General features: G+C 36.4%; 3 protein-coding genes and 1 non-coding gene across 5 annotated transcripts; 3 read left to right on the top strand and 1 right to left on the bottom strand.

Moving 5' to 3' along the window:
- Positions 1 to 37: 37 nt before the first annotated feature.
- Positions 38 to 1,860, bottom strand: LOC130733239 (uncharacterized). Its single transcript, XM_057585366.1, has 3 exons — positions 1,568 to 1,860; positions 1,004 to 1,075; positions 38 to 395 (listed from the first exon to the last, which is right to left on the bottom strand). Exons 1-3 carry the CDS (start codon positions 1,749 to 1,751, stop codon positions 100 to 102), a joined length of 552 nt encoding a protein of 183 aa, XP_057441349.1. The 5' UTR covers positions 1,752 to 1,860; the 3' UTR covers positions 38 to 99.
- A 12,368-nt stretch (positions 1,861 to 14,228) lies between these two features.
- Positions 14,229 to 14,300, top strand: TRNAW-CCA (transfer RNA tryptophan (anticodon CCA)). Its single transcript has one exon. It is a non-coding gene; the product is annotated as a tRNA-Trp (tRNA).
- Positions 14,301 to 14,367: 67 nt separating this feature from the next.
- Positions 14,368 to 16,965, top strand: LOC130733236 (GDSL esterase/lipase At4g10955-like). Its single transcript, XM_057585362.1, has 2 exons — positions 14,368 to 14,664; positions 15,568 to 16,965. Exons 1-2 carry the CDS (start codon positions 14,555 to 14,557, stop codon positions 16,625 to 16,627), a joined length of 1,170 nt encoding a protein of 389 aa, XP_057441345.1. The 5' UTR covers positions 14,368 to 14,554; the 3' UTR covers positions 16,628 to 16,965.
- A 1,404-nt stretch (positions 16,966 to 18,369) lies between these two features.
- Positions 18,370 to 21,007, top strand: LOC130733237 (uncharacterized). 2 transcript variants are annotated; one of them, XM_057585363.1, is made up of 3 exons: positions 18,370 to 18,542; positions 18,850 to 18,948; positions 20,398 to 21,007. In XM_057585363.1, exon 3 carries the CDS (start codon positions 20,398 to 20,400, stop codon positions 20,950 to 20,952), a length of 555 nt encoding a protein of 184 aa, XP_057441346.1. In that variant the 5' UTR covers positions 18,370 to 18,542; positions 18,850 to 18,948; the 3' UTR covers positions 20,953 to 21,007. The 2 variants fall into 2 exon arrangements, with proteins under 2 accessions (XP_057441346.1, XP_057441347.1); XM_057585364.1 differs by having other exon boundaries at positions 18,370 to 18,948.
- The last annotated feature ends 6 nt before the right edge of the window (positions 21,008 to 21,013 follow it).

Genomic DNA, 21,013 nt, shown 5'->3' with positions numbered 1-21,013 from the left:
ATGAGTTAGTTCACCAAAAGAGAAAAGAGACAACATAGAACAAAAACAGGAGAATATAGCTAAGAAATTCTATTAAGTATTGCTAAATGTTATCATATTTCAAGGAAAAAGCTGTACATAACCGGTTAATATAGCTATTCCTAATATTATAAGAGGAGGAAGAAGCACAAAGGCTCCTATGCTTGCAAAAAACACTGAATCATTCCTTTGAGATACTTCATTCAGGTAAGTTTGCCTCTTGATATTTCTCTTTTGTGAAACTGTTAAAAACTTCGCACTCGCTTTCTTCAAGTTCTTACCCAGAGGTATGCTGAAATCATCATCCCTTCCTCCAAACAACTGCGAAAGCTGCTCACGAATTGTAGGTTTGCTAGAGCTGCCATCACTGTCATAGCCTAGAAACCATAAACGTTCGAATAGTTGTTATCCTTTTCCCAAAACTAATAGCATGTTCGGATGGATTTCTCTTCCATCAGAATCAATTATGAAACCCAGAAACCACTCAGAGAAGCTAGAAGCTTCTTCCCAAATTTGATTCTGTCTTTTAAAATCAATTGTAGAAAACATTCCAAACGCACACTAAATAAAGAAGAAAAACCAAATCTAGCAAAGAGGTTACTGGAGATGACTATCAAATTTCTATTACTGTTACATATCAGGAGTGATGCATTAACATAGAGATAAAGGTAAGGAACAATTTCAAAAGTAAGAAAATGCAAGGTTAGGAGAAATTGTCATGTTATCATACAAGAAGTATAGGCTTCCTTTTACACTCATTTTTCCTTTAGGATTCTTAACCAACAATATCAGAACATGTAACTTCTCCAGGCATGTGTTATCTTCAGGATATTCATTTCAAATAACAAGTTAACAACAAAACAAAGAAGAGATGCTTAACAGGAACAAAATGGCATTACAAAACTATAGTTGATAGTACAATTGATTTTCCTACTCACCACAAAACATCGATATTGATTTTAAGTGAAGATGTTAACTCACATACCATTATTGGGTGAGCTTGTAGATGTAAGTTGCTCCAAAAGTTCCAGCTGTGTGCGAGAAGAAGATAAAGATCCTATCAACAAAAACCTCAAACATGTCAGGGATCAAGCATGAACCAGAAGCTCCTATTGGAATATTCAGAAGTATTGTATAGAAATTTCACCAAACATGATAAAACATTGAAAGAAACTTTGAAACATGGTGGAGAAATAAAGCTGCTTTTGATGTCTTCAAACTCAGTTTTTTTTCCTACTATATTTTCTCACTGAACTTTAAACAAATGATTTACAACATGTTAGGATCCATCTTATTTTTACTTAGAATCAATTTTGGCACTCAGAAGCTATTTCAAGAAGCTTCTCTTCAATTGTTTTTTAATTATCAATTTTGACAACCAGAAGCTATTCCAAGAATTCTCTCTAGAATTTATTTTGACATAAAAATTAATTGTAAGACAATTTCCAAACATGCAGGTCTAATATGGAAATTCATGTTTATAGCATGTTTGAATTCAATCCAAAAACTAATGAGGCTTAGGAAAATTTTGCAACTTTTATTTGCATACCTGAAGAAGAATCTTCCTCAGTGAGTCCAGTGTCAGTTCCTTGTGATTGAGCACATGTTCTGATTGAAGAGGTAGTGCCAGTATGGTAGAATTTGATGAGATTGTTATTTTTCCTGGTAAGAAATGAAGGGTTTGGGTGAAGAGAAGCAGAGCTGAGATTGATGGCCATGGAGTTTTGCTTCATGAGAATTCAACAGGAACAGAGAATTTTGGAGGTGTGAATGCCATTGATTTTGGTTTCAGATTTTACATTTTCCATTTAATTTAGACATAGCGGCGCCTCACCGCCACAAATATTACATTTGGATTTATAATTCCATACGAAGTGTTCTAGTTGCTTGTGGTGGAACCATCTTTCAACTTGTGTCCAAAAAATCAAGTCTTCTCAAAAGGACTTGCATTATTTTCTAGAGTTAGATCTTTGACCCTGTTTTTCAGTTTGTATTTTGTATTTAGTTTTTTAAGATTTTATGTTTTTAGTTTTTTATAAATGTCTCCACTCATTTGAGAAACGGTTGCATATTCCTTCTAACAATTGTATTCCGAATAGTTGAACTTATACTCCTATCACTGCGAAAATCTTGCTTAGGTACGATTGGAACAACACATTGTTAGTTTTAGATTAATAGTATTAGTTTGAATAGACCGATATAAATTTAAATTTACAATTAGTAATTAAAATGAACGGATTATTTCAAATAAAATTTTCAAGATCAAATCAACTGATAGATCACATGTTTAATATAAGGAGGACATTTTTCCTACTTTTATAAATGGTTAAAACTCATTGATTAGTCTAATATTACTTAGTGCACTAATAAGGGAAGAATCAGCTTAACAACTATCAACTGTGAGAATACTTTAGTTAAGACAGAATATAAGAAAGACCCCAACCTGAAAATAAACTAAATTAACATAACTATATAACTGTAAGGTAAGACACTCTCATAAAATCATTCATAATTAGATTTCTACACTTAGAGGAGGCAATCCATTAGATGCAATCCCGACTCCATCTCATGAGCTAAACCTATCATAAAATCAACTACCTGGTTCTTTTTTTGAAACAAACTTACCTGGTTCTCGTTTCTCTTAAAATTTAAAAATGGATTTTCTCATGTTAAAATTTCACCTACATAAGTAGTGTCAAAAATAATTCACCACATCTCAAACTGAATTTTAACAAATATAATTATATTAAATATAAGTTCATCCATATAGTTTTCAAAATTTTAAACAAATAAATGCTTAATCTGTACTCTTTCCTTAAACATTTTTATGACATTTTAAGAGTAACTCCACCTCTTGTTTACTTAATTTTCTTTTCTCTATCTCAATCTTTATCAGGCTATACTACTTACTACAAATTAAACCTGTGTGTTGCACGGGTTTATTTTTTTTTTATACATCGGAAGGTCACGGGTTTGTTTTCAAATTATATCAGTTAAATTTATTGTATGTAAAAAAAGAGTTACTAAACAGTATATAATTAATAGTGTGATAAATCTAAGAAATGTAATTGCATTTTTACATATATATAACGAAAAATTATGCTAACATCCTTTGAGGTTTATCATTGGTGCCGATAAAACTAAAAATGTATATAATTAGCATGCCCCACCAGAAAGAAAAAAACCATACAATAAACCAAAATTGCCCAGCCTTCTCATCAGCAATAAGCCAATAACATCCCACCAGAAAGAAAAAAAATCACCTACCTTCCGTCTCCCCTTTTTTTAAAGGAGTTATCTAAATGACTCATGAGATTGGATAATGGGTTATTTAACCCAACCTTTCTCATGAATCATTTAGACAACCTTTTTTAAATGCCTCACACGTTCTTACCCAAACATTGTTTGGCCAAGTCAGCACCTGAGTATTTGCAAATGATTTTCCCCCCACCACATATTCCCCATTGGTCACTCCCCCACATTAAATGGGCACTCCCATCACCCACTCCACCAACATAACGTAATCCCTGGCTATATCTTCTATGTGACCCATTATCATGTAGCCACCCATTTGAATTTGAAATAGAATTGCACCCCGTAATCACCTCCTTTATTTCCTGAAAAAATTTATTATGGACCACTTTTTGGTGTGCAAAGTTGCACCACCCCATTTGACTCACAATAGTAAGTTTTTATAAAAAATAAAAAAATATATTTTCTTAATTAATTATTAGGTAATTGAATTAGGTCAAATTAAATGGTCATTAACTAGTTCATCTTCACCACTACCCTCACCTCTTCCCCTCTCACCCACCTCCACCAAAGCCCCCAAACCGTGATGTCCAGATCTGTGAACGGCAAATCATGAAATCTCATTTTTTTTTGTCAATGGTTGATGTCATTTCATTAATCCAAGTTGAAGCCAAACTCCAGAATGTACAAAGAACGGTCTAAGAGACCATAGGTATTAAACACAGCAATTCAACAAAAGCATAGCACTAATCAAGTACACTAAAACTTGCCACTAAAACTACCAAAAAGCCTTGCAACCTTCAAGGAATAGAATTATCCCGTTCGCATGGTCTTGGTGGTGGGCGCTGCCTCTCCACATCCGGGCAGTGTTCCCTTGATCACGTGGTTGAAATTGAGGTAGAACGACAGGAGGGTCTGCACTTGAGAGTAGCCACAACGATGCAAAGAGAGTAGCTAGCCACAACAACTCATGCATACCATCATCGTTCTTGTCTCTGGGTTTTGTTTCTTCTCGGCGTGAATGGGTTTTCTCCTTCCTTTTCCTCTGTTCTAGGCGCGAGCACCAATACCTCCATGTTTCCTTCACGAAGCAACAACGGAGCCACCACGAAACCCTAGCCGCCGCCATATTCAATCCCCGATCTCCGGCGAACCACTCACCATTTGGAGAAACCAACACCACCACTGAACTCCCCTCACCGTCCGCAACAAAACCCCTCAAGAAATTTTCCATTCCGCCTCCCTCCGCTGGCAAGCCTCCGACCTGCAACTGGCCATATCTCCCTCCTCCGGCCTCCGCTAGCCACGAAACCACCACCATCGTGCTCTATACGAAGAGAGGAACAAGACCCTCTACTACTTTTCTTCTCCGGCGACAGCGCCGCCACGGGCCGCCGTTCGCCGCCATCCTCCCCGGAAAAATCTGCAGAACTTGTGAAGCTTTCTGGGTTGGGATAATTTATCCACTAACTAGTTCACTAATCAATAATCATACTCTAATATCTTGATTAATAAATATGTATTTTTATTTTTTTTTAAACCGGGAAACCTGCAATAGCAGGTCAAAAGGAGAGTGGTGCAACCATGGACCAGAAAAAACTGGTCCATGTTAAACGCCTCCTTATTTCCTTCACCAATTTCTCTTATTTGAATATTTGTTGTTGTTAGAGTCCCACATTGGCTAGAGATGTGGTCAGGCAATTGCTTATATATGGTTGTGCAAACCTTAACTCTTGAGCTAGCTTTTGGGTTGAGTTAGGCCTCCTTCATGGTATCAGAGCCAATGGTTGTTTGACCATGGGCCTGGGCCCCTATCCTAGATCCATTTGTTGTGGAGACCTCCCATATTTGGGCCACCCGTTTCATTCCACGCTCCAGATGTTCTACACTGGGCGTGAGGGGGTGTGTTAGAGTCCCACATTGGCTAGAGATGTGGTCAAGCATCTAACAGTTGTCCCTTCTTTAAATCCATTATTTCCTCCACTGTATAACCCACCGCCATTAATTCTTTAACCGTTTCATTCCAAGCCTCCTTGACCGGTTCCTCCGTCCCTCCTTGCAAGTTGTATACATACTGCTTCATATCCCACTTATATTGCTCCTTTCCCCTCCCAATTTCACCGTCCATTCCCTCTTTTCCTTTCCGCAAGCGATCATGGCCTCCATCCCTCCCTCCCTCTTCCCTTAGCCTTTTCTTCCATTTCCTTTTATTGCCTCATATTTCCTTTTCTTATTTCTCCACCGAGTCATGGCTACTGATTCTGATCTATGTGCACATTTCAAATGTAATAGTTATTTTAAATACAATATTAGTTACCCATTTTGGAATTCAGCCCAACCAAGTCATTACGGCCATCCCGCCTACTTGCTTAGGAGATGCGACCCAAAAAATCATACATCTGGACATTAAGCAACAAAATATATATCTTCTCAATGGATTATGTCCTTTTATCAGATTTTGGGCTAGCTAAGACTTGTGGAATTGACGATAGCTTTATTTCTACCTCAGATGGTAAAAGTACAATGATTCTCTAGACTTACCACCTGGAGCACGCAATATTTCTCCTTCTTAGATTATTATCAGAATCATCCAGTTCTTCCATATAGGGTACATATTCCAACTTGTACAATTAATATTTCAGTATATTTATACACTTGGATATGTGACCCCAGAAGTGGAATTGACAAAACAACAACAGATTTTGCAGTAGTTTCATCTAAGGCAGATATATTTAGCTATGGTATGATACTGTTAGAAATAGTGGAAAGCAAGATGGTATACAAAACAAAATTTCCCCGTATGGTTATATTTCTCCTCTTCTTAGATTAGTATTAGAATCCTCCAGTCCTTCCATTTAGGGTACATATTCCAACTTGTACAATTAATATTTTAGCATATTTATATATGTATAAAAAAATAAGTTGTATTTATTGCAATATTGTTACATTTCATCCAACATACTCCCTACATTTAAAAGTATATGTTGTTTATTGATATGCAAAAAAATGCATGAAGTGTTCACTAATTGTTGGTTGAATTGCTTAAAACATCTTAATTAAAGTTGAGTTTATATAAAAGGGACATTTTTAAGGTAAATTAGAAAGTAGTTGGTCAAAACATCAACACTCTCCGCTTAATTTTGCCAAATTATAATTTTTTGACAAAAGTAAATATTTAACGTACATGCAATTTCAGTGTAAAAAGTGGTTTACCTTAATGTATAATAATTTTATGCTACATAAAACTAACAAATATAGTTTGATTTTAATTAAATAATGTTATTTTTTCCTGATATAGTGAAAAATAATTAATTGGTTTGGGCTTTAGCCCTCCATGTAATAAAAAAAAATTGATGTTTGTGTAAAATGATTTAAGTGCATTTTCCATCTACTATATAGTAATTTTAATTACTTCAAATATAATTTTTAAAAGGACTCCCCTAAATCTATTAGAAATAGAAAAATAAATAGGAGATAAAATAAGTAACTATAAAAGTAAATATAAATACAAAGGAATTTTAAAATTACATTTACCTTTTTTTTCAAATTTTAGCCTTTTATCAAATAACAATAACTTTCGTACTAATAAAAATGATTGTTTCAAAGTGCATTTTTTATATATTATTTTTTAAAATCACTTTATTTAGTTATGAAGAATTTAATTTTTTTAATATGTTTGTTTCAACTTTTTAGGAAATTATTGCTACAAAAAATAGTGAAATCAATTTATAGGTGATGGCAGAGAAGATGATAAAATGAATTTTATTAGTGTTATCAATTAAAAGTCAGTTGTTGATTTTTTTCAATTTTATAAAAATAAACTCTTTTATTTAGTAAACTGAAAATCATTACTTTTTATAAATAAAAAACATAAAATATAACAAAACAAGATGAACTCAATAATTTAGAAGAAAAGAAAAAGGACTCTAAGCTTGTGCGAGTGAGGAACCTAAGAAGAAAAATTCAAAGGAAGCCAAGAATGGAGAAGAGAAGAAAAAGGAAGATGAGAATGAGTCTAGTTGTTCGTGGCGCTCTGAAATAATTTGTTGGTCACTCCCCCACATTAAATGGACACTCTCATCACCCATTCCACTAGTATAACGTAATCCTTATTTGTTATTCTTTTTTGCAGGCACCGATGTTATTACCTCCTGATCAAATTTTTGCCCGGGTTTGGAAATCAGTTACACCATCCAATGTGAAGGCTTTTTCGTGGATTCTCTTATTGGATAGAATTCCTTGCCTCATGAACTTGAGGAAGCGCAAGGTTTTACAGACTCAAGAAGAAACGATCTGTAAGCTGTGCTCTTTGGAGGTGGAATCAACTGCTCACCTTTTGTTCTCTTGCCCAATTTCTTTGGATATTTGGCGGGAGTGCTACCGGTGGTTGGGTATTTGTACAGTCCTGCCAAGAAATCCCAGAGACCATTTATTGCAATTTCATTTTGGCGGGGATCAGAAACAACAGAGAGGGGCTGATTCAATTTGGTTGGCGGTGGTGTGGTCAATTTGGTTGATGAGGAACGAACTTATTTTTAGGAATGGGGTGCTGGATATTCCTACAATTATGGAAGTGATTAAATGGAGATCATGGATTTGGATAAAGCATAAGACTGGAAGGCTTAGTTGTTCTTTATTTGAATGGTCTTCTTACCCCATTATTTGTTTGAAGGAACTGTAATGTCACTGGCCTTGCAGTGTTGAGTCCATGGATATTGGTTTTGAGTATCAGTTTAGGCAACAGAATTGGGTTGTTTGTGGCTTTTACTGTATCAGGTATCTGCTGGGGTAGTTGTTGAGGTTTGGTGTTTGTTTTTATTTTTCCTTCTAGACTCTCTTTGTTGTATTATGGGTTGAGTACCCCTTGTACTCCCATTAATGCATTTCTTTGCTTATCAAAAAAAAAAAAACGTAATCCTTGTATCTTCTCATGTGACTCGCTATAATGTACCCACCCATTTGAATTTGAAAGAGAATCGCACCCCATAACCACCTCCTTTGATTCCTCCACCAATTTCTCTTGTTTGAATGTTTGTTGTCCCACCTTTAAATCCATTATTTCCTCCACTCTATAACCCACAACCATTAATTCTTTAACCGTTTTCATTCCAAGCCTTGTTGACAGATTCCTCCATCCCTCCTTGACATTTTTAGTTTTTTTTTGATAAGCCATGTAGAAACTATATTGAAAATGAAGTACAAGGGGTACTTCCAAACTAATACAAAGGAACAAAAGGAAAACAAAAGAGTCTAAAAGAAAAAATAAAAATTAATTACAAAACACCACTAGCCCCAAAACCAAAACCCAAATCCTTGGAGAGTATACTATAGGAAAAGCCTCATTAAAACCTTACAAGGAAAAACCCCTTAGGGATAAAAACCATGTAAGGAAAAAGAGTACTTAGACCTATACTATACTAACATTCTCCAGGAAAGACAAAAAAGAAACCACCCAGCTGCAGCCTTAAAACACAAAAGCAAAAGTCCCTTGTTAAACTTCATGCTATCACCAACTCCACGGCCCATAACAGAACCAATCCATGAAATCCAACAGAGAAAATTAGTGGCCATACCAGAACCAATCCTTGATACCATGAGTCACATGTCAGTGAAGTACCATCTCAAAATGTAAGTCATACATGTTGTAAACATAACATTGGACTATTGCTCCATTCATATAGTGAGGAACAAAAGCCTTGTACCTTCGCAGAAAGCCAGCACCAAGACCTTAACTGAGCCAATTCAAATACTCTTTCCCCATCAAAAACACCATTCCGAAACACAATACCATTCCTGCATTTCCAAAGCGTCCATACGACCGCACACCACACCACCTTCCACCTTAGATTCTGCCTATCTGACATGGCCATTGCAGCAAATTGAACTAAATGATCCTTCCCATTACCTGGCATAACCGAGGCCACTCCCAGCCAAACCAAGCATCTATTCCAAATCTGAGTAACAACAGGACACATAAAGAACAAATGATTTGTGGACTCTTCTGCAGAATTGCAAAAAGAGCTATTAGAGTATATAGGTGATATGAAAATATTGGTTATGCTTAGTGTGTGTGTGTCAGCTGGAATGCCAGCTGGACACAGTTGTTAATTCTGTTTTGAACAGCTGTCAATTCTGTTAGAGGAACAGCTGTCAATTCTGTTAGAGGTTGTTACCATTCAGTTAGAGTTAGCTTAGCTGTTAGTTTAGCTTGTAGAGCAAGCTTCTTCAATCCTATATAAGGATTCAATCCTCATTGTATCGGTTAACAATTCATAGTGAATATTTCATATGCAAATCTTTTTCTCTTTCTCTGGTTTTCCTATTAAGAGCAACTCACATCACCACCAACTTGAATAATATTCCTCCTCCTAAGATTACTCTTACTCTGAACTCTATCAATAACCACCTTCCACGCAAATGCAGCAACATTCGAGGGTACCTCACAGGACCAAATTTGACGAAAAACACCTGAATCATCCCCTAAAATTGGATCCAACAACGTCTGATAGGCTGAGCAAACCGAATACTCCCCATTACCCTCCAACTTCCACTTCAAGGAGTCTGATGATTGTTGATTTAACGTCTTCCCCTGCACAACTTGAAGTAAACTATCCAACAACACATGCTCCCTGCAACAAACTTTTAGTGTATTGATTTGTTCTACTTCTCTCAAGTTAGTCTCGTAACAAACTTTCTTATCCTATAAAACCAAGTTTGAGGATCATCTACTTTATCTTTCTGTATCCATACATGATGCTTCATAACTCACTTATTGCTCCTTTCCCCTCCCAATTTCACCGTCCATTCCATGTTTTCCTTTCCTCCAGCGACCATGGCCTCCATCCCTCCTTCTCTCTTCCTTTAGCCTCTTCTTCCATTTCCTTTTATTGCCTCCTATTTCTCCACCTAGTCATGGCTACTGATTCTGACCTATGTGCACATTTCAATTATAATAGTTATTTTAAACACAATATTAGTTACCCATTTTGGAATTCTGCCAAAACATTGCGGTCATCCTGCATACTTGCATGGGGGGTGCGACCCAAAAAATCATACATCTCAACATTAAACCCCGAAATATATATCTTCTGAATGGATTATACCCTAAATTATCAGATTTTGGGTTAGCTAAGACTTGTGGCATTGGCGAGAGCTCTGTTTCCACGTCAGGTGGTAAAAGTACACTTTGATACGTGGCTCTAGAGGTCGAATTGGCAAAACAACATCCAGATTTTGCAGTAGTTTCATCCAAGGCAGATATATCTAGCTATGGTATGATACTGTTAGAAATAGTGGAAAGCAAGATGGTATAGGAAACAAAATTTCCCGTATGGCATACAATAAGCTTGTGAACGACAAAATGAGGATAGATGAGGAGATCATGACTGAAAGATCCTCAGGAAAATGGCCATCGTGTGTGTAATGTGCACCCAAACGCTGCCAAAGCAAAGACCTTCACTTAGCTGAGTGATTAATATGTTGAAAAGCAATGATTCTCTAGACTTACCACCTGCAACATGCTATATTTCTCCTCTTCTTAGATTGATATCAGAGTCCTCCAGTCCTTCCATATAGGGTACATATTCCAAATTGTATAATTAATATTTCAACATATTTATGCACTTGGATACGTGGCTCCAGAAGTGGAATTGGCAAAACAACATCCAAGTAGCTTATACAATAAGCTTGTGAACGGAAAAATGAGGATAGATGAGGAGATCACAATAGATGACTAAAAGATCCTCAGGAAAATGGCCATCGTGTGTGTGATGTGCACCCAAACGCTGCCAAACAAAGACTTTCATTCAGCCGAGTGAGATTAATATGTTGGAAAGCAATGATTCTCTAGGCTTACCACCTGAAGCATGCTATATTTCTCCTCTTCTTAGATTAATATCATAATCCTCCAGTCTTTCCATTTAGGATACATATTCCAACTTGTACAATTAATATTTCAGCATATTTATATATGTATACAAAAAATTAGTTGTATTTATTGCAATATTGTTACATTTCATCCAACATACTCCCTACATTTAAAAGTATATGTTGTTTATTGATATGCAGAAAAAAATGCATGAATGGTTCACTAATTGCTGGCTGAATTACTTAAAACATCTTAATTAAAGTTGAGTTTATATAAAAGGGACATTTTTAAGGTAAATTAGAAAGTAGTTGGTCAAAACATCAACACTCTCCGTTTAATTTTTTCAAATTATAATTTTTTTTTTCAAAAGTAAATATTTAACGTATATGCAATTTCGTAAAAAGAGTCTTACCTTAATGTATAATCATTTTATGCTACATAGGACTTACAAATATTGTTCGATTTCAATTAAATAATGTTATTTTATTTTCTGATACGGCGAAAAATAATTGATGTTTGTGTAAAATGATTTAAGTTCATTTTCCATCTACTATAAAATAATTTTAATTACTTCAAATATAATTTTTAAAAGAACTCCACTAAATGTATTAGAAATAGAAAATTAAATAGGAGATAAAATAAGTAACTACAAAATTAAATATAAGTACAAAGGAATTTTAAAATTACATTTACTACTTTTTCAAACTTTAGCCATTCCACCACCACACTATCCATATCAAGCTCGCGCATCAACCTTAGAGCCCACCGCATGGCCAGTGCTTCTGCCATTGTCGCATCCAGCCGATGCTCCTCCATATATGACGCAACAACTAGGAATTCTGACCTGTGATTCCTCGCCACTAAACCAAACCCCAACGTTGTTGTACCAGTCCATCCTGTATCCGGATTGACCTTAATCTTGCATGTAGGCAGTGGCATCCAGCGAGCAACCACCATCCCCTCATGCTGTTGTTCAAAACCTTGAGCCTGCGTCCACTCGAGCATATTTTGCATTGCACCTTGCATGACGTCCTCAGGTGTCAATGTGATCCCCTCAAACAACTTCAAATTCCTTGCCCGCCAAATAGCCCATAACCCATGGAACAAACTAGTAAGAGCATTGGCCTCTTTGGTGTTGCAACTTGCAACACGCCTGAAGCCATGCCAAAGAGCTCTGTTGAATCACGCACCAGACCTGAGACCAGGAGGATGGACAAACCAAGCTGCGCGTGACCAAGGAGAGTGAAAGAAAAGGTGGACTTGCATCAATTGACTTTCAGAAGGAAAAAGGATGACAAATCTAACTTATGGCTCCAATGTCATGATGGCTATGCTTATAGAGAATCGTGATGGCCATTGTCCACATGATGAGGTGATAGAGCGAGTGAATGTAATCATTAGTGATTGGATTCTCAGTTTTGTAAGTAGCATTTTCGCAATTTCAGTTGATAAAGAGAACATCTTGGCATAATTCTTTTATGATAAAGATGTTAATGGTGATGAAGACGATGAGAGTAACCAGTGACTGAGCTTTATGAGGACAAGGCGTGGCCTCGGCCCTCCCATCTTTTTTCTTAAAAAATTAATAGTATATACTGCCTTTGAGAAATTGTGTAAGTTGTCTCTATCTGTTAGGTATTTATAGTGGCAAACCGTGGAATATTTAGAAGCCTAAATGTATTTAATCCATCTATTGGTAAAAAAACTTAACAACTTTATTGTAGAATAATGTAGTAAATTTGTTTTGAATAGTCAAAAAGATCAATATGATGATTTTGTAAATAGTATAAATAGATGTCATGTATGTTATTATGATATACTTGTGAGGAAAAAAAATTGGGAGAAAAAAACAGAAAAGGCTCCAACGAGCTTTGTGAGTCTTGGAGAGAGTTGTAGTGTTATTTTTAGTGTGCAAATTGGCTGCTATAGGAAATATCTCACACGGTTCTTCATTGTATAAAATTTGGTCAACTTAGTTCATATGGTATATTTTGTATAATTGGTAACCGTAAAGGGTATATCTTCTTCTGAAATTAACTTAACCGCGTTCAACACTTTCAGGGACTAATTTAACTATTCACTTTTGTTTAATTTTCAATACAAATATTTGGTGGTTCTAATAACGTGAGATTCACATACGAAACTTGTTTAATGGCTTCTTTTCTTTTAGGCTAAAAAGCATTTTTGGCCCCTGATGTTTCAAGTTCGTGCAAATTATGTCCCTACTATATTTTTGTCAACATTTCTACCTTTCATGTTTTCAAACAGTGCACCGTCTACCCCTCCGTCAGTCAGGCTTTCTTATGAGAGGTTCCTAAATGGATTAGAGAGATGAAGAGGAGTATATGAAGTTGATAATGATTAACGAAATGATATAAATTAAATTTGTTTGATGTATATATCAATTATGTATGTAACTGAACTGGTTAAATGCATGTTTTGCTACTTACAAGTCTTGAGTTTGAATCTCTCATGCCCCCTTTTTCCAATTTCACTTGTAATTTACACGTGGCAGGTCCAAAAAATATATAAAAAAAGCCAAATCAGCTCAGTCCGTTAGTTTTTTAACGTCTGACTGACGGAGGGGTAGACAGTGCACTGTTTGAAAACATGAGGGGTAGAAACATCGACAAAAATAGAGTAGGGGCAGAATTTGCACAAACTTGAAACATCAGGGGCCAAAAGTGTTTTTTAGCCTTTCTTTTATATCTTATTCATTTTGTACTCTAAATCGACATTTAATACAAATAGAGTAGATAGAGTGACTCTCTTATCACTCTTGAGCATTAGAAAGCATACTACAAAAGGGCCTTCTTATGCAAAAATTAGAAATTTGTGTTTGAAAAAAATTCTTTGATAATTTGGCCCCTCCATATGTTATGGTCAAGCTCCGCGACTGAGAGTAACGTATATGAATCAACTTGTTTTTCACAAAATAAAATAACAATTGATTGCAACCCACAAAACCGTTAAACAATTCTAAAACAACTATATAAATAAATATATAAACTAAATAAAAAATGATTATATGTACACCTCAAGTGCTAAATTAACTAAGTATGTAATATTGGCGTACAATTATCATCAACAAGAATCTGTGGCGCAATGGTAGCGCGTCTGACTCCAGATCAGAAGGTTGCGTGTTCGATTCACGTCAGGTTCACTTTTTTCATCTTTTATCCCCGCAAGATTCGCAATATATATAATAAACGCATTGAATTGAATACTCACCGTCTGTTACTGTTACACACGTATCGGAACTGTTCTGATTCTTTGGCCCATGTCGACTAGTGTGTGATTCCAGCAATCTCCACCATGCTTTCACAATCCAAACTTTCCACCTTTCTCTAAAAGGACCTACGCGTTTTGCACTCTGCAAAACCAAGGGGCTAAGAAATCTGTGTTGTGTTGTTTTTCATGGCGAACAAGGTGGTGGTTCCTCGTGAAGCTCACCCTTATGCTTTTCATGTCTCTGGTCCTCGCAACTTAGCTGCTCTCAATTGGAGAGACCTTCTTAGTTCAAGTTGGTTAGTACAGGATACCCCATTTCAATTTTCTGATCAATTTAGTCTTTTAACTCCTTGGTTTCATGTTTCTTCATCATAGTTTATCAATGGCTTGACTTTAATGTGAAAAAGTTTTAAGCTTGCTACTTCTTGGTGTGTTACTTGACTCTGTTAATTTGCTGATCAATTTTGAGGATGTTAGCATAATGGGTTGGACTGTTTCAGTTTCAACTTGCAAACTTTACCAAATGGGGTTGCAAAGTTTTTGTATTTGTGGTTTCTGATTGAAGCAACTATCACAAAATGGAAAAGGATAGTGAAATTTATCATCTGGGTTTCATCTATCTTAATAAAGGTCCCCGAGGGTTAGCTCAAGTGGTAAGAGTCAGGGGACATAAGGGTTGGGGGAGATGAAGGGTGAAAGATCCAGGGTTTGAACTCTGAGGAGAGACTAATTTACTAACATTAGTAACAACTAACATTTGCCTATAAAAAAAAAAAATCTATCTTAATAAAGAGAAGATGGGTTGCTTGGATTTCATATATGTAGAAGAGAAAATTTTCTCAAAATTGCAGAGGTCAATGATATAATCATTTTATTTTTGTTTGATATGAAGTGCTTCATCACATTACCCTTCACCTTCAGGCTTAATATATCATATCTAATGTTAGGGCACCTACACTATTGGATATGGATTGTAATTGATGGGTCAAGACCAATCCATTAACCCATTAAGGATCCATTACAAGTTTTAGTGTAATCATGTTCTTTTTGTGGGCATGTTTAGAATTTTGCTACTATTGATTTTAAGGCTGAAATCAATTATGGGTAGAAGCTTATGAGAGTGGTTTCTAAGTGTTAGAAAGAATTGTTTCTGAGGAAAAATAAGCTGACTCGAGCATTTTGTTATTTGGTTAATACAGGAAGGATGCAAATTATAAGCGAACTGTCATTGCCTGCTTTATACAGGCAGTTTACTTGCTTGAACTTGATAGACAAGAGAAAAGTACACGTGAAAACGCTCTAGCTCCAAATTGGTGGATTCCATTCAAGTTTAGGCTTAGGGAAACCCTGATTGATGAAAGGGATGGATCCATTTTTGGCGCGGTATTTGAATGGGATTGGTCTGCAGCACTCGCAGACATAATACTAGTTAGGCCAAGTGGCGCCCCTAGAGCTATTTTAGCACTCAGAGGAACACTACTCAAAAGCCCGACAATGCGGAGAGATATCGAAGATGACCTCCGTTTCGTTGCTTGGGAAAGCCTTAAAGGTTCTGTTAGGTTTAAAACAGTTTTGGATGTGCTAAAATCAATGTGTGACACATATGGAAGCAACAATGTATGTATTGCAGGGCATTCCTTAGGGGCCGGTTTTGCTCTCCAAGTGGGAAAAGCACTAGCAAAAGAAGGGATTTATGTGGAGGCACATTTGTTTAATCCACCATCAGTATCACTATCCATGAGTCTCAGAAACATTGGAGAAAAGGCAGAGTTTGTGTGGAACAGACTTAAATCTATGCTTCCTTTAAGTAGTGATGCGAATGCACAAGTAAAAAATGATGGAGACAAGGCCTCGGGCGCAGGATTAACGAGTTGGATGCCTAGATTATCTGGTTCTGGTTTGAAGGATGCTGGTTTTGGGGTGGCAAAATGGGTTCCTCATTTGTACATTAACAACAGTGACTATATCTGTTGCTATTACACTGATCATGATGGCGCTGCAGAGAAGATGGTTGACAAGGAGAGTAAGGGTGTTACAAATAGTCAAATTGCAGCAAAGTTGTTTGTTGTGTCCAAGGAAAAACAAGCATTTCTTAAGGCTCATGGTCTTGAACAATGGTGGTCAAGTGATGCAGAACTTCAGCAGGTTATTCATAATAGCAAACTCATAAGCAGGCAACTTAGATCTTTATACACTGCTACTCCTTCTACCCAAGTAACATTGGGAAAGCCAGTCCAACGGAAAAGTTCATTACTGTAGGAATTGCAGCTGTCATGCAAATGAGTACTGAGTTCTCAGTACTACCAGAGTTTCTCAGTAACTGAAAATTTTCTCGGGTGTAAGAATGCATTGGCTTTACTATCATACATTGAAAACTCAATTGTTACTCAATTGTTTTCAATCTTAAAATTACAGCATGTTTGGTTGTATTCAAGCCTTTGTAACTGGTTCTCTTGCATATTTTCTTTACCTTAAAACAAATTGTATCATTTTAGTCTGTGCTTTTGATACCTTAATCCAAATTTGTGATACCACCAGGGGTGGGTTTGTAAGCAGATACTAATCGATTTATAGAGCAACACACTTTTTTAAGGACACACTCATTGTGATTGATTTATTTTCTTTACCTTAATCCAAATTTGTGATACCACTAGGGGTGGGTTTGTAACCAGATACTAATCGATTTATAGAGCAACACACTCTTTTAAGGACACACTCATTGTGATTGATTTATTTTTTAAAAAGTCAACACATTTTTTAAAAGTGAGAGAAATGTGTTGACTTTTAATTGTGTTCCTAGCACTCCCCTTTAGCTCCTATGTAGTCACGACAATAACATTTACGTACAACAAAAACCCATATCTAACGGCAAGATCTAGAGATTAAAGCAAGATGATGATTTCTAAAGGAGATCCTCAAATCTTCAATCGTGTCCAAAGTGCAACCTATTTCAATATTTAGTGTTTTATAAACAAACATGAGATCTCAATTATTTTTTACATTTTTTATGTCACCCGACAATGTCAAATGAAATGTGTGTATTTTTTATTATAAATATTAAGGAAAGTCCCACTGTCCACCAAGCGCGTTAGTCAAGTGGCACGAGATTAATCTAGCTTAAGATGATGTACTAGATTCAAGTCTTTGTGAATGCAGTTGTGTTAGATATTTTGTAAGAATAGCTTTGTCGTTTACACTGATCTTACCTGGTTCGAACAAACAAAATTGTTTAAGACAATTAGCTAATTAAGAAAATATGTTATAAGGTTAATTAATGTATTGATTTAAAAAAACTTATACTATCTACCAAATTTAGCCTTAATTAATATATTAGGTGGTAATCTAAATCTTGAAATTACAAAAATTCAATAAATGCAAGTGGTATAAGTGGTATATATTAAAGTTGATAATAAATATTTTTATAATTTAGTAGGGAGCTCGGGACACCAATTATATTTTTAAAGAGTCTTATAATTAGGAATACATGAAATATATATAGAGATATAATCACAAAACTTTAAGATAGTTGTTTAGTGTAAATTAGTAAACCACCAAGTATTCGGTCACATTTCGAAAGCCGACTATTTCACATTCAAAATTAAGTTAATGTTAAAGTTTCACATCCTCTCAAAAGGGTGGTGTGTGAGAATCGAACTAGACAGTTTTCCTTAACACTTAACTTGTATTGTCAACTGATACCCCCCTCGTTTCGTTGGAATGTGTATCCACAATTATCCATTTAAAACCAACCCAATCACAAGTAGAAAACTGAAAAACAGTATTTATGGCATTCTTCGTATTCATACAAACGAATATACACATTTTCTACGAGCTCTGGATTTGGCACCCCAGGGCTTAGAAATGCCACCCCACTTAAAAGTGGGGAAATACTATTATGCCCCTCCGTGTTTTATTTCGGACTACCAATTTCCGAAATATTTCGGATATATCGATTCCGATATGCATCGGATGGTAAAGTTCCGAACACTGTTACTATTAAATCCAAAACACGGGCTCATTTCTCATTTCATTCCGAAATCCTTCTTGAACTTCCATTTCCGAAGCCCTCCAAACCTTCACAGCCTTCATCGAGCTCGCCTTCATCAGAGCTCTCTCTTCATCATCTTCTTCGGAGCTCTCTTCTTCGTCATCTTCTTCGTCAACTGCAATAGAGGTAATCTTCGTCATCTTCTTGTTAGGGTTAGGGATTCGAATGGGTTTTAGGGATTCTTGAAATTAATTTGTGGATTTAGGGCTTTAGCGATTTGAAGATGTCTGATTGTTGGGTGAAATTGTTGGGTGAAATTGTTCATGAACGGGCACCATGTTTTCACACCCCAGAACGAATTGAAATCCACATCCCTTTCACTGTTTGTTATCTACCCTGAGTTTTGAGTTCTGGAAGCTGCATTTTCTCACCTGTTATCTACCATGTTTGCATTTATTTTTCTTAACATTGATCCATTAGTTTTTATTGATAGGCAAGCAGTTGAAACTGTGAAATTCCCCTCTGAACTTAAGAACTTGAGCAAAAAGATTTGATTGAGCACAAAGGGAGAACTTGACTTATCTTGTTTCAGGTACACTTACTCTCAATCTCATGAATAATTGAGACAGAACCATTACTCTTTTCTAGCATAACTTTTGATTTGCATGAAATGGTAGCTGTGGAACAATAAATATAGGAAGTATGTATACGTGTGTCATCATTGAGAAATCATGCTAATGGGACTAAATGATAGACAAGTTAAAGTTGAAATTCATGTAATTATACCTGAGACTCAAGACACCAAGTCAGTAGCTGCATAGCTGCATATATTTTTTGTAAGCAGTAGCACTATCCTTCAAGTTTCTAATACTATCCAATTTATATTGCCTAGTTTGATTACTATGTCTTTTTCCCAATGTATTTTCTATTATAACAAAAACATTAAGGAAGAAATCATTAGTACTAATACCATGGAGTATTTGGGTCCCAAAATATTACCATTATCTCAATCTTTGGTCTGTAACAAATCTGATCCTATCTCACCTGCCCAGATCCTATCTCAATCTTTGGTCTGTAACAAGTCAGTAGCTGCATATATTTTTTGTAAGCAGTAGCACTATCCTTCAGGTTTCTAATACTATCCAATTTATACAAATCCTGTGACCAGACTATACCATGTTAATGGAACAATAACCAGACCTCTGTTTGTTTTACTATGTGCAAATATTTTGATGCCATATTTGGTATCTTTGGTGCTGCTGTGTAAAATTAGCTACCATTGACTCATCTATTGACTCCAATTCCAGTTATCTACATAATTATGCATGATTAATGACAGAATGTTATGGAGTTAGCTACCATTGAAAGTCTGGGAGAATTGCTCTAGAGTTGTGCATGATTTAATGACAGAATTGCTCTAGAGTTAATGACAGAGTTATGCATGATTTAATGACAGAATTGTTCATGAGTTATGCATGATTTAATGACAGAATTGCTCAATAGTGATTGATTTCACCACTAGAACACATTTAAATTCTTGTGGGTTGTTGGTTCTTGGTGAGAGAAGAAAGGGGGTGAAAGAGATGTATTATAAATAGAGGGACAGTACTAGTCTCATGTTGATGTTATCAATAGGAGTTAAGCTCAAAATCTTATGTATCAACACAGCTGATCATGTCAATAATGCTAACATTCACTAATCACATTTCAGCTAGGGTATAGTCACCAAGTGTTAAACCAACCTCCAACAATAATTGAAGATAATGGGCTGATGTAACCAGATTTATATAGTATGCTTGCATTGTATCAGCTTATCAACTCCAAATGATGTAACCAGATTTATATAGTATGCTTGCATTGTTCCACTTCTGTTTGTTTCTTTTAATATTGATCATGTTTAAAGAAAAGTTGATCTAAACATCCTCAACATACTTGATAATCTGTCTTGGTACATATCTCTTGCTGATTGCATGAATATTCAGTTATAAAGCTCATCAATTGGTACTTTTACAATTATCTGATTAGTATTATTTTTTAATAGATGGCTAAGAGGAAGAGCCAAGGGCGCAGGAAATCACTTGTTGCTGGGAGCTCCCATGATGCCACGGAGGATGTTGAGGATCGCCACACAGCCCCGGATGATGTTGAGGATCGCCACAGACGGCTGCATGCTTCTTTTCGTAGAGTCAGAGGCAGATTTGGTGAGGACCAGGATGTTGGTGGGACATCAAATGAGGAGCGTCGAGACCCTTGTGAGATGATTCCTGAGCCTTCTCGTCAGACGACTCCCGAGCCTTCTCCGCCTTCTCCGCCTTCTCGTCAGACGACTCCCGAGCCTTCTCCGCCTTCTCGTCAGATGACTCCTCAGAGTTCGGCAGAGAGTGAGCATGAGGTTGATGTGGAGCATGAGGTTGATGTGGAGCTTCAGGTTGATGTGGAGCCTGAGGTTGGTGTGGAGCTTGAGGGTGATGCTGGAGCACGACGGGATGAGGTGCCAGTCCAGACAGAGGCACCGTTTCCAGGGGGCCTGATGATCTGTCACTGTTGGTCCGTTACCCACATCACGTTGCGCCGTGTCTGTGGCATCATATTATAGGCACCGACCCGCGTTACCCCGATAGAGGTGTGTTGAAGTTTGCCAGCGCTGGGATGAAGCT

The sequence above is a fragment of the Lotus japonicus genome, chromosome 1 (assembly GCF_012489685.1).
Source record: "Lotus japonicus ecotype B-129 chromosome 1, LjGifu_v1.2".
Taxonomy (NCBI): domain Eukaryota; kingdom Viridiplantae; phylum Streptophyta; class Magnoliopsida; order Fabales; family Fabaceae; genus Lotus; species Lotus japonicus.
The sequence above is the reverse complement of the archived record's forward strand: the minus strand, read 5'-3'. Positions and strand labels throughout refer to the sequence as shown.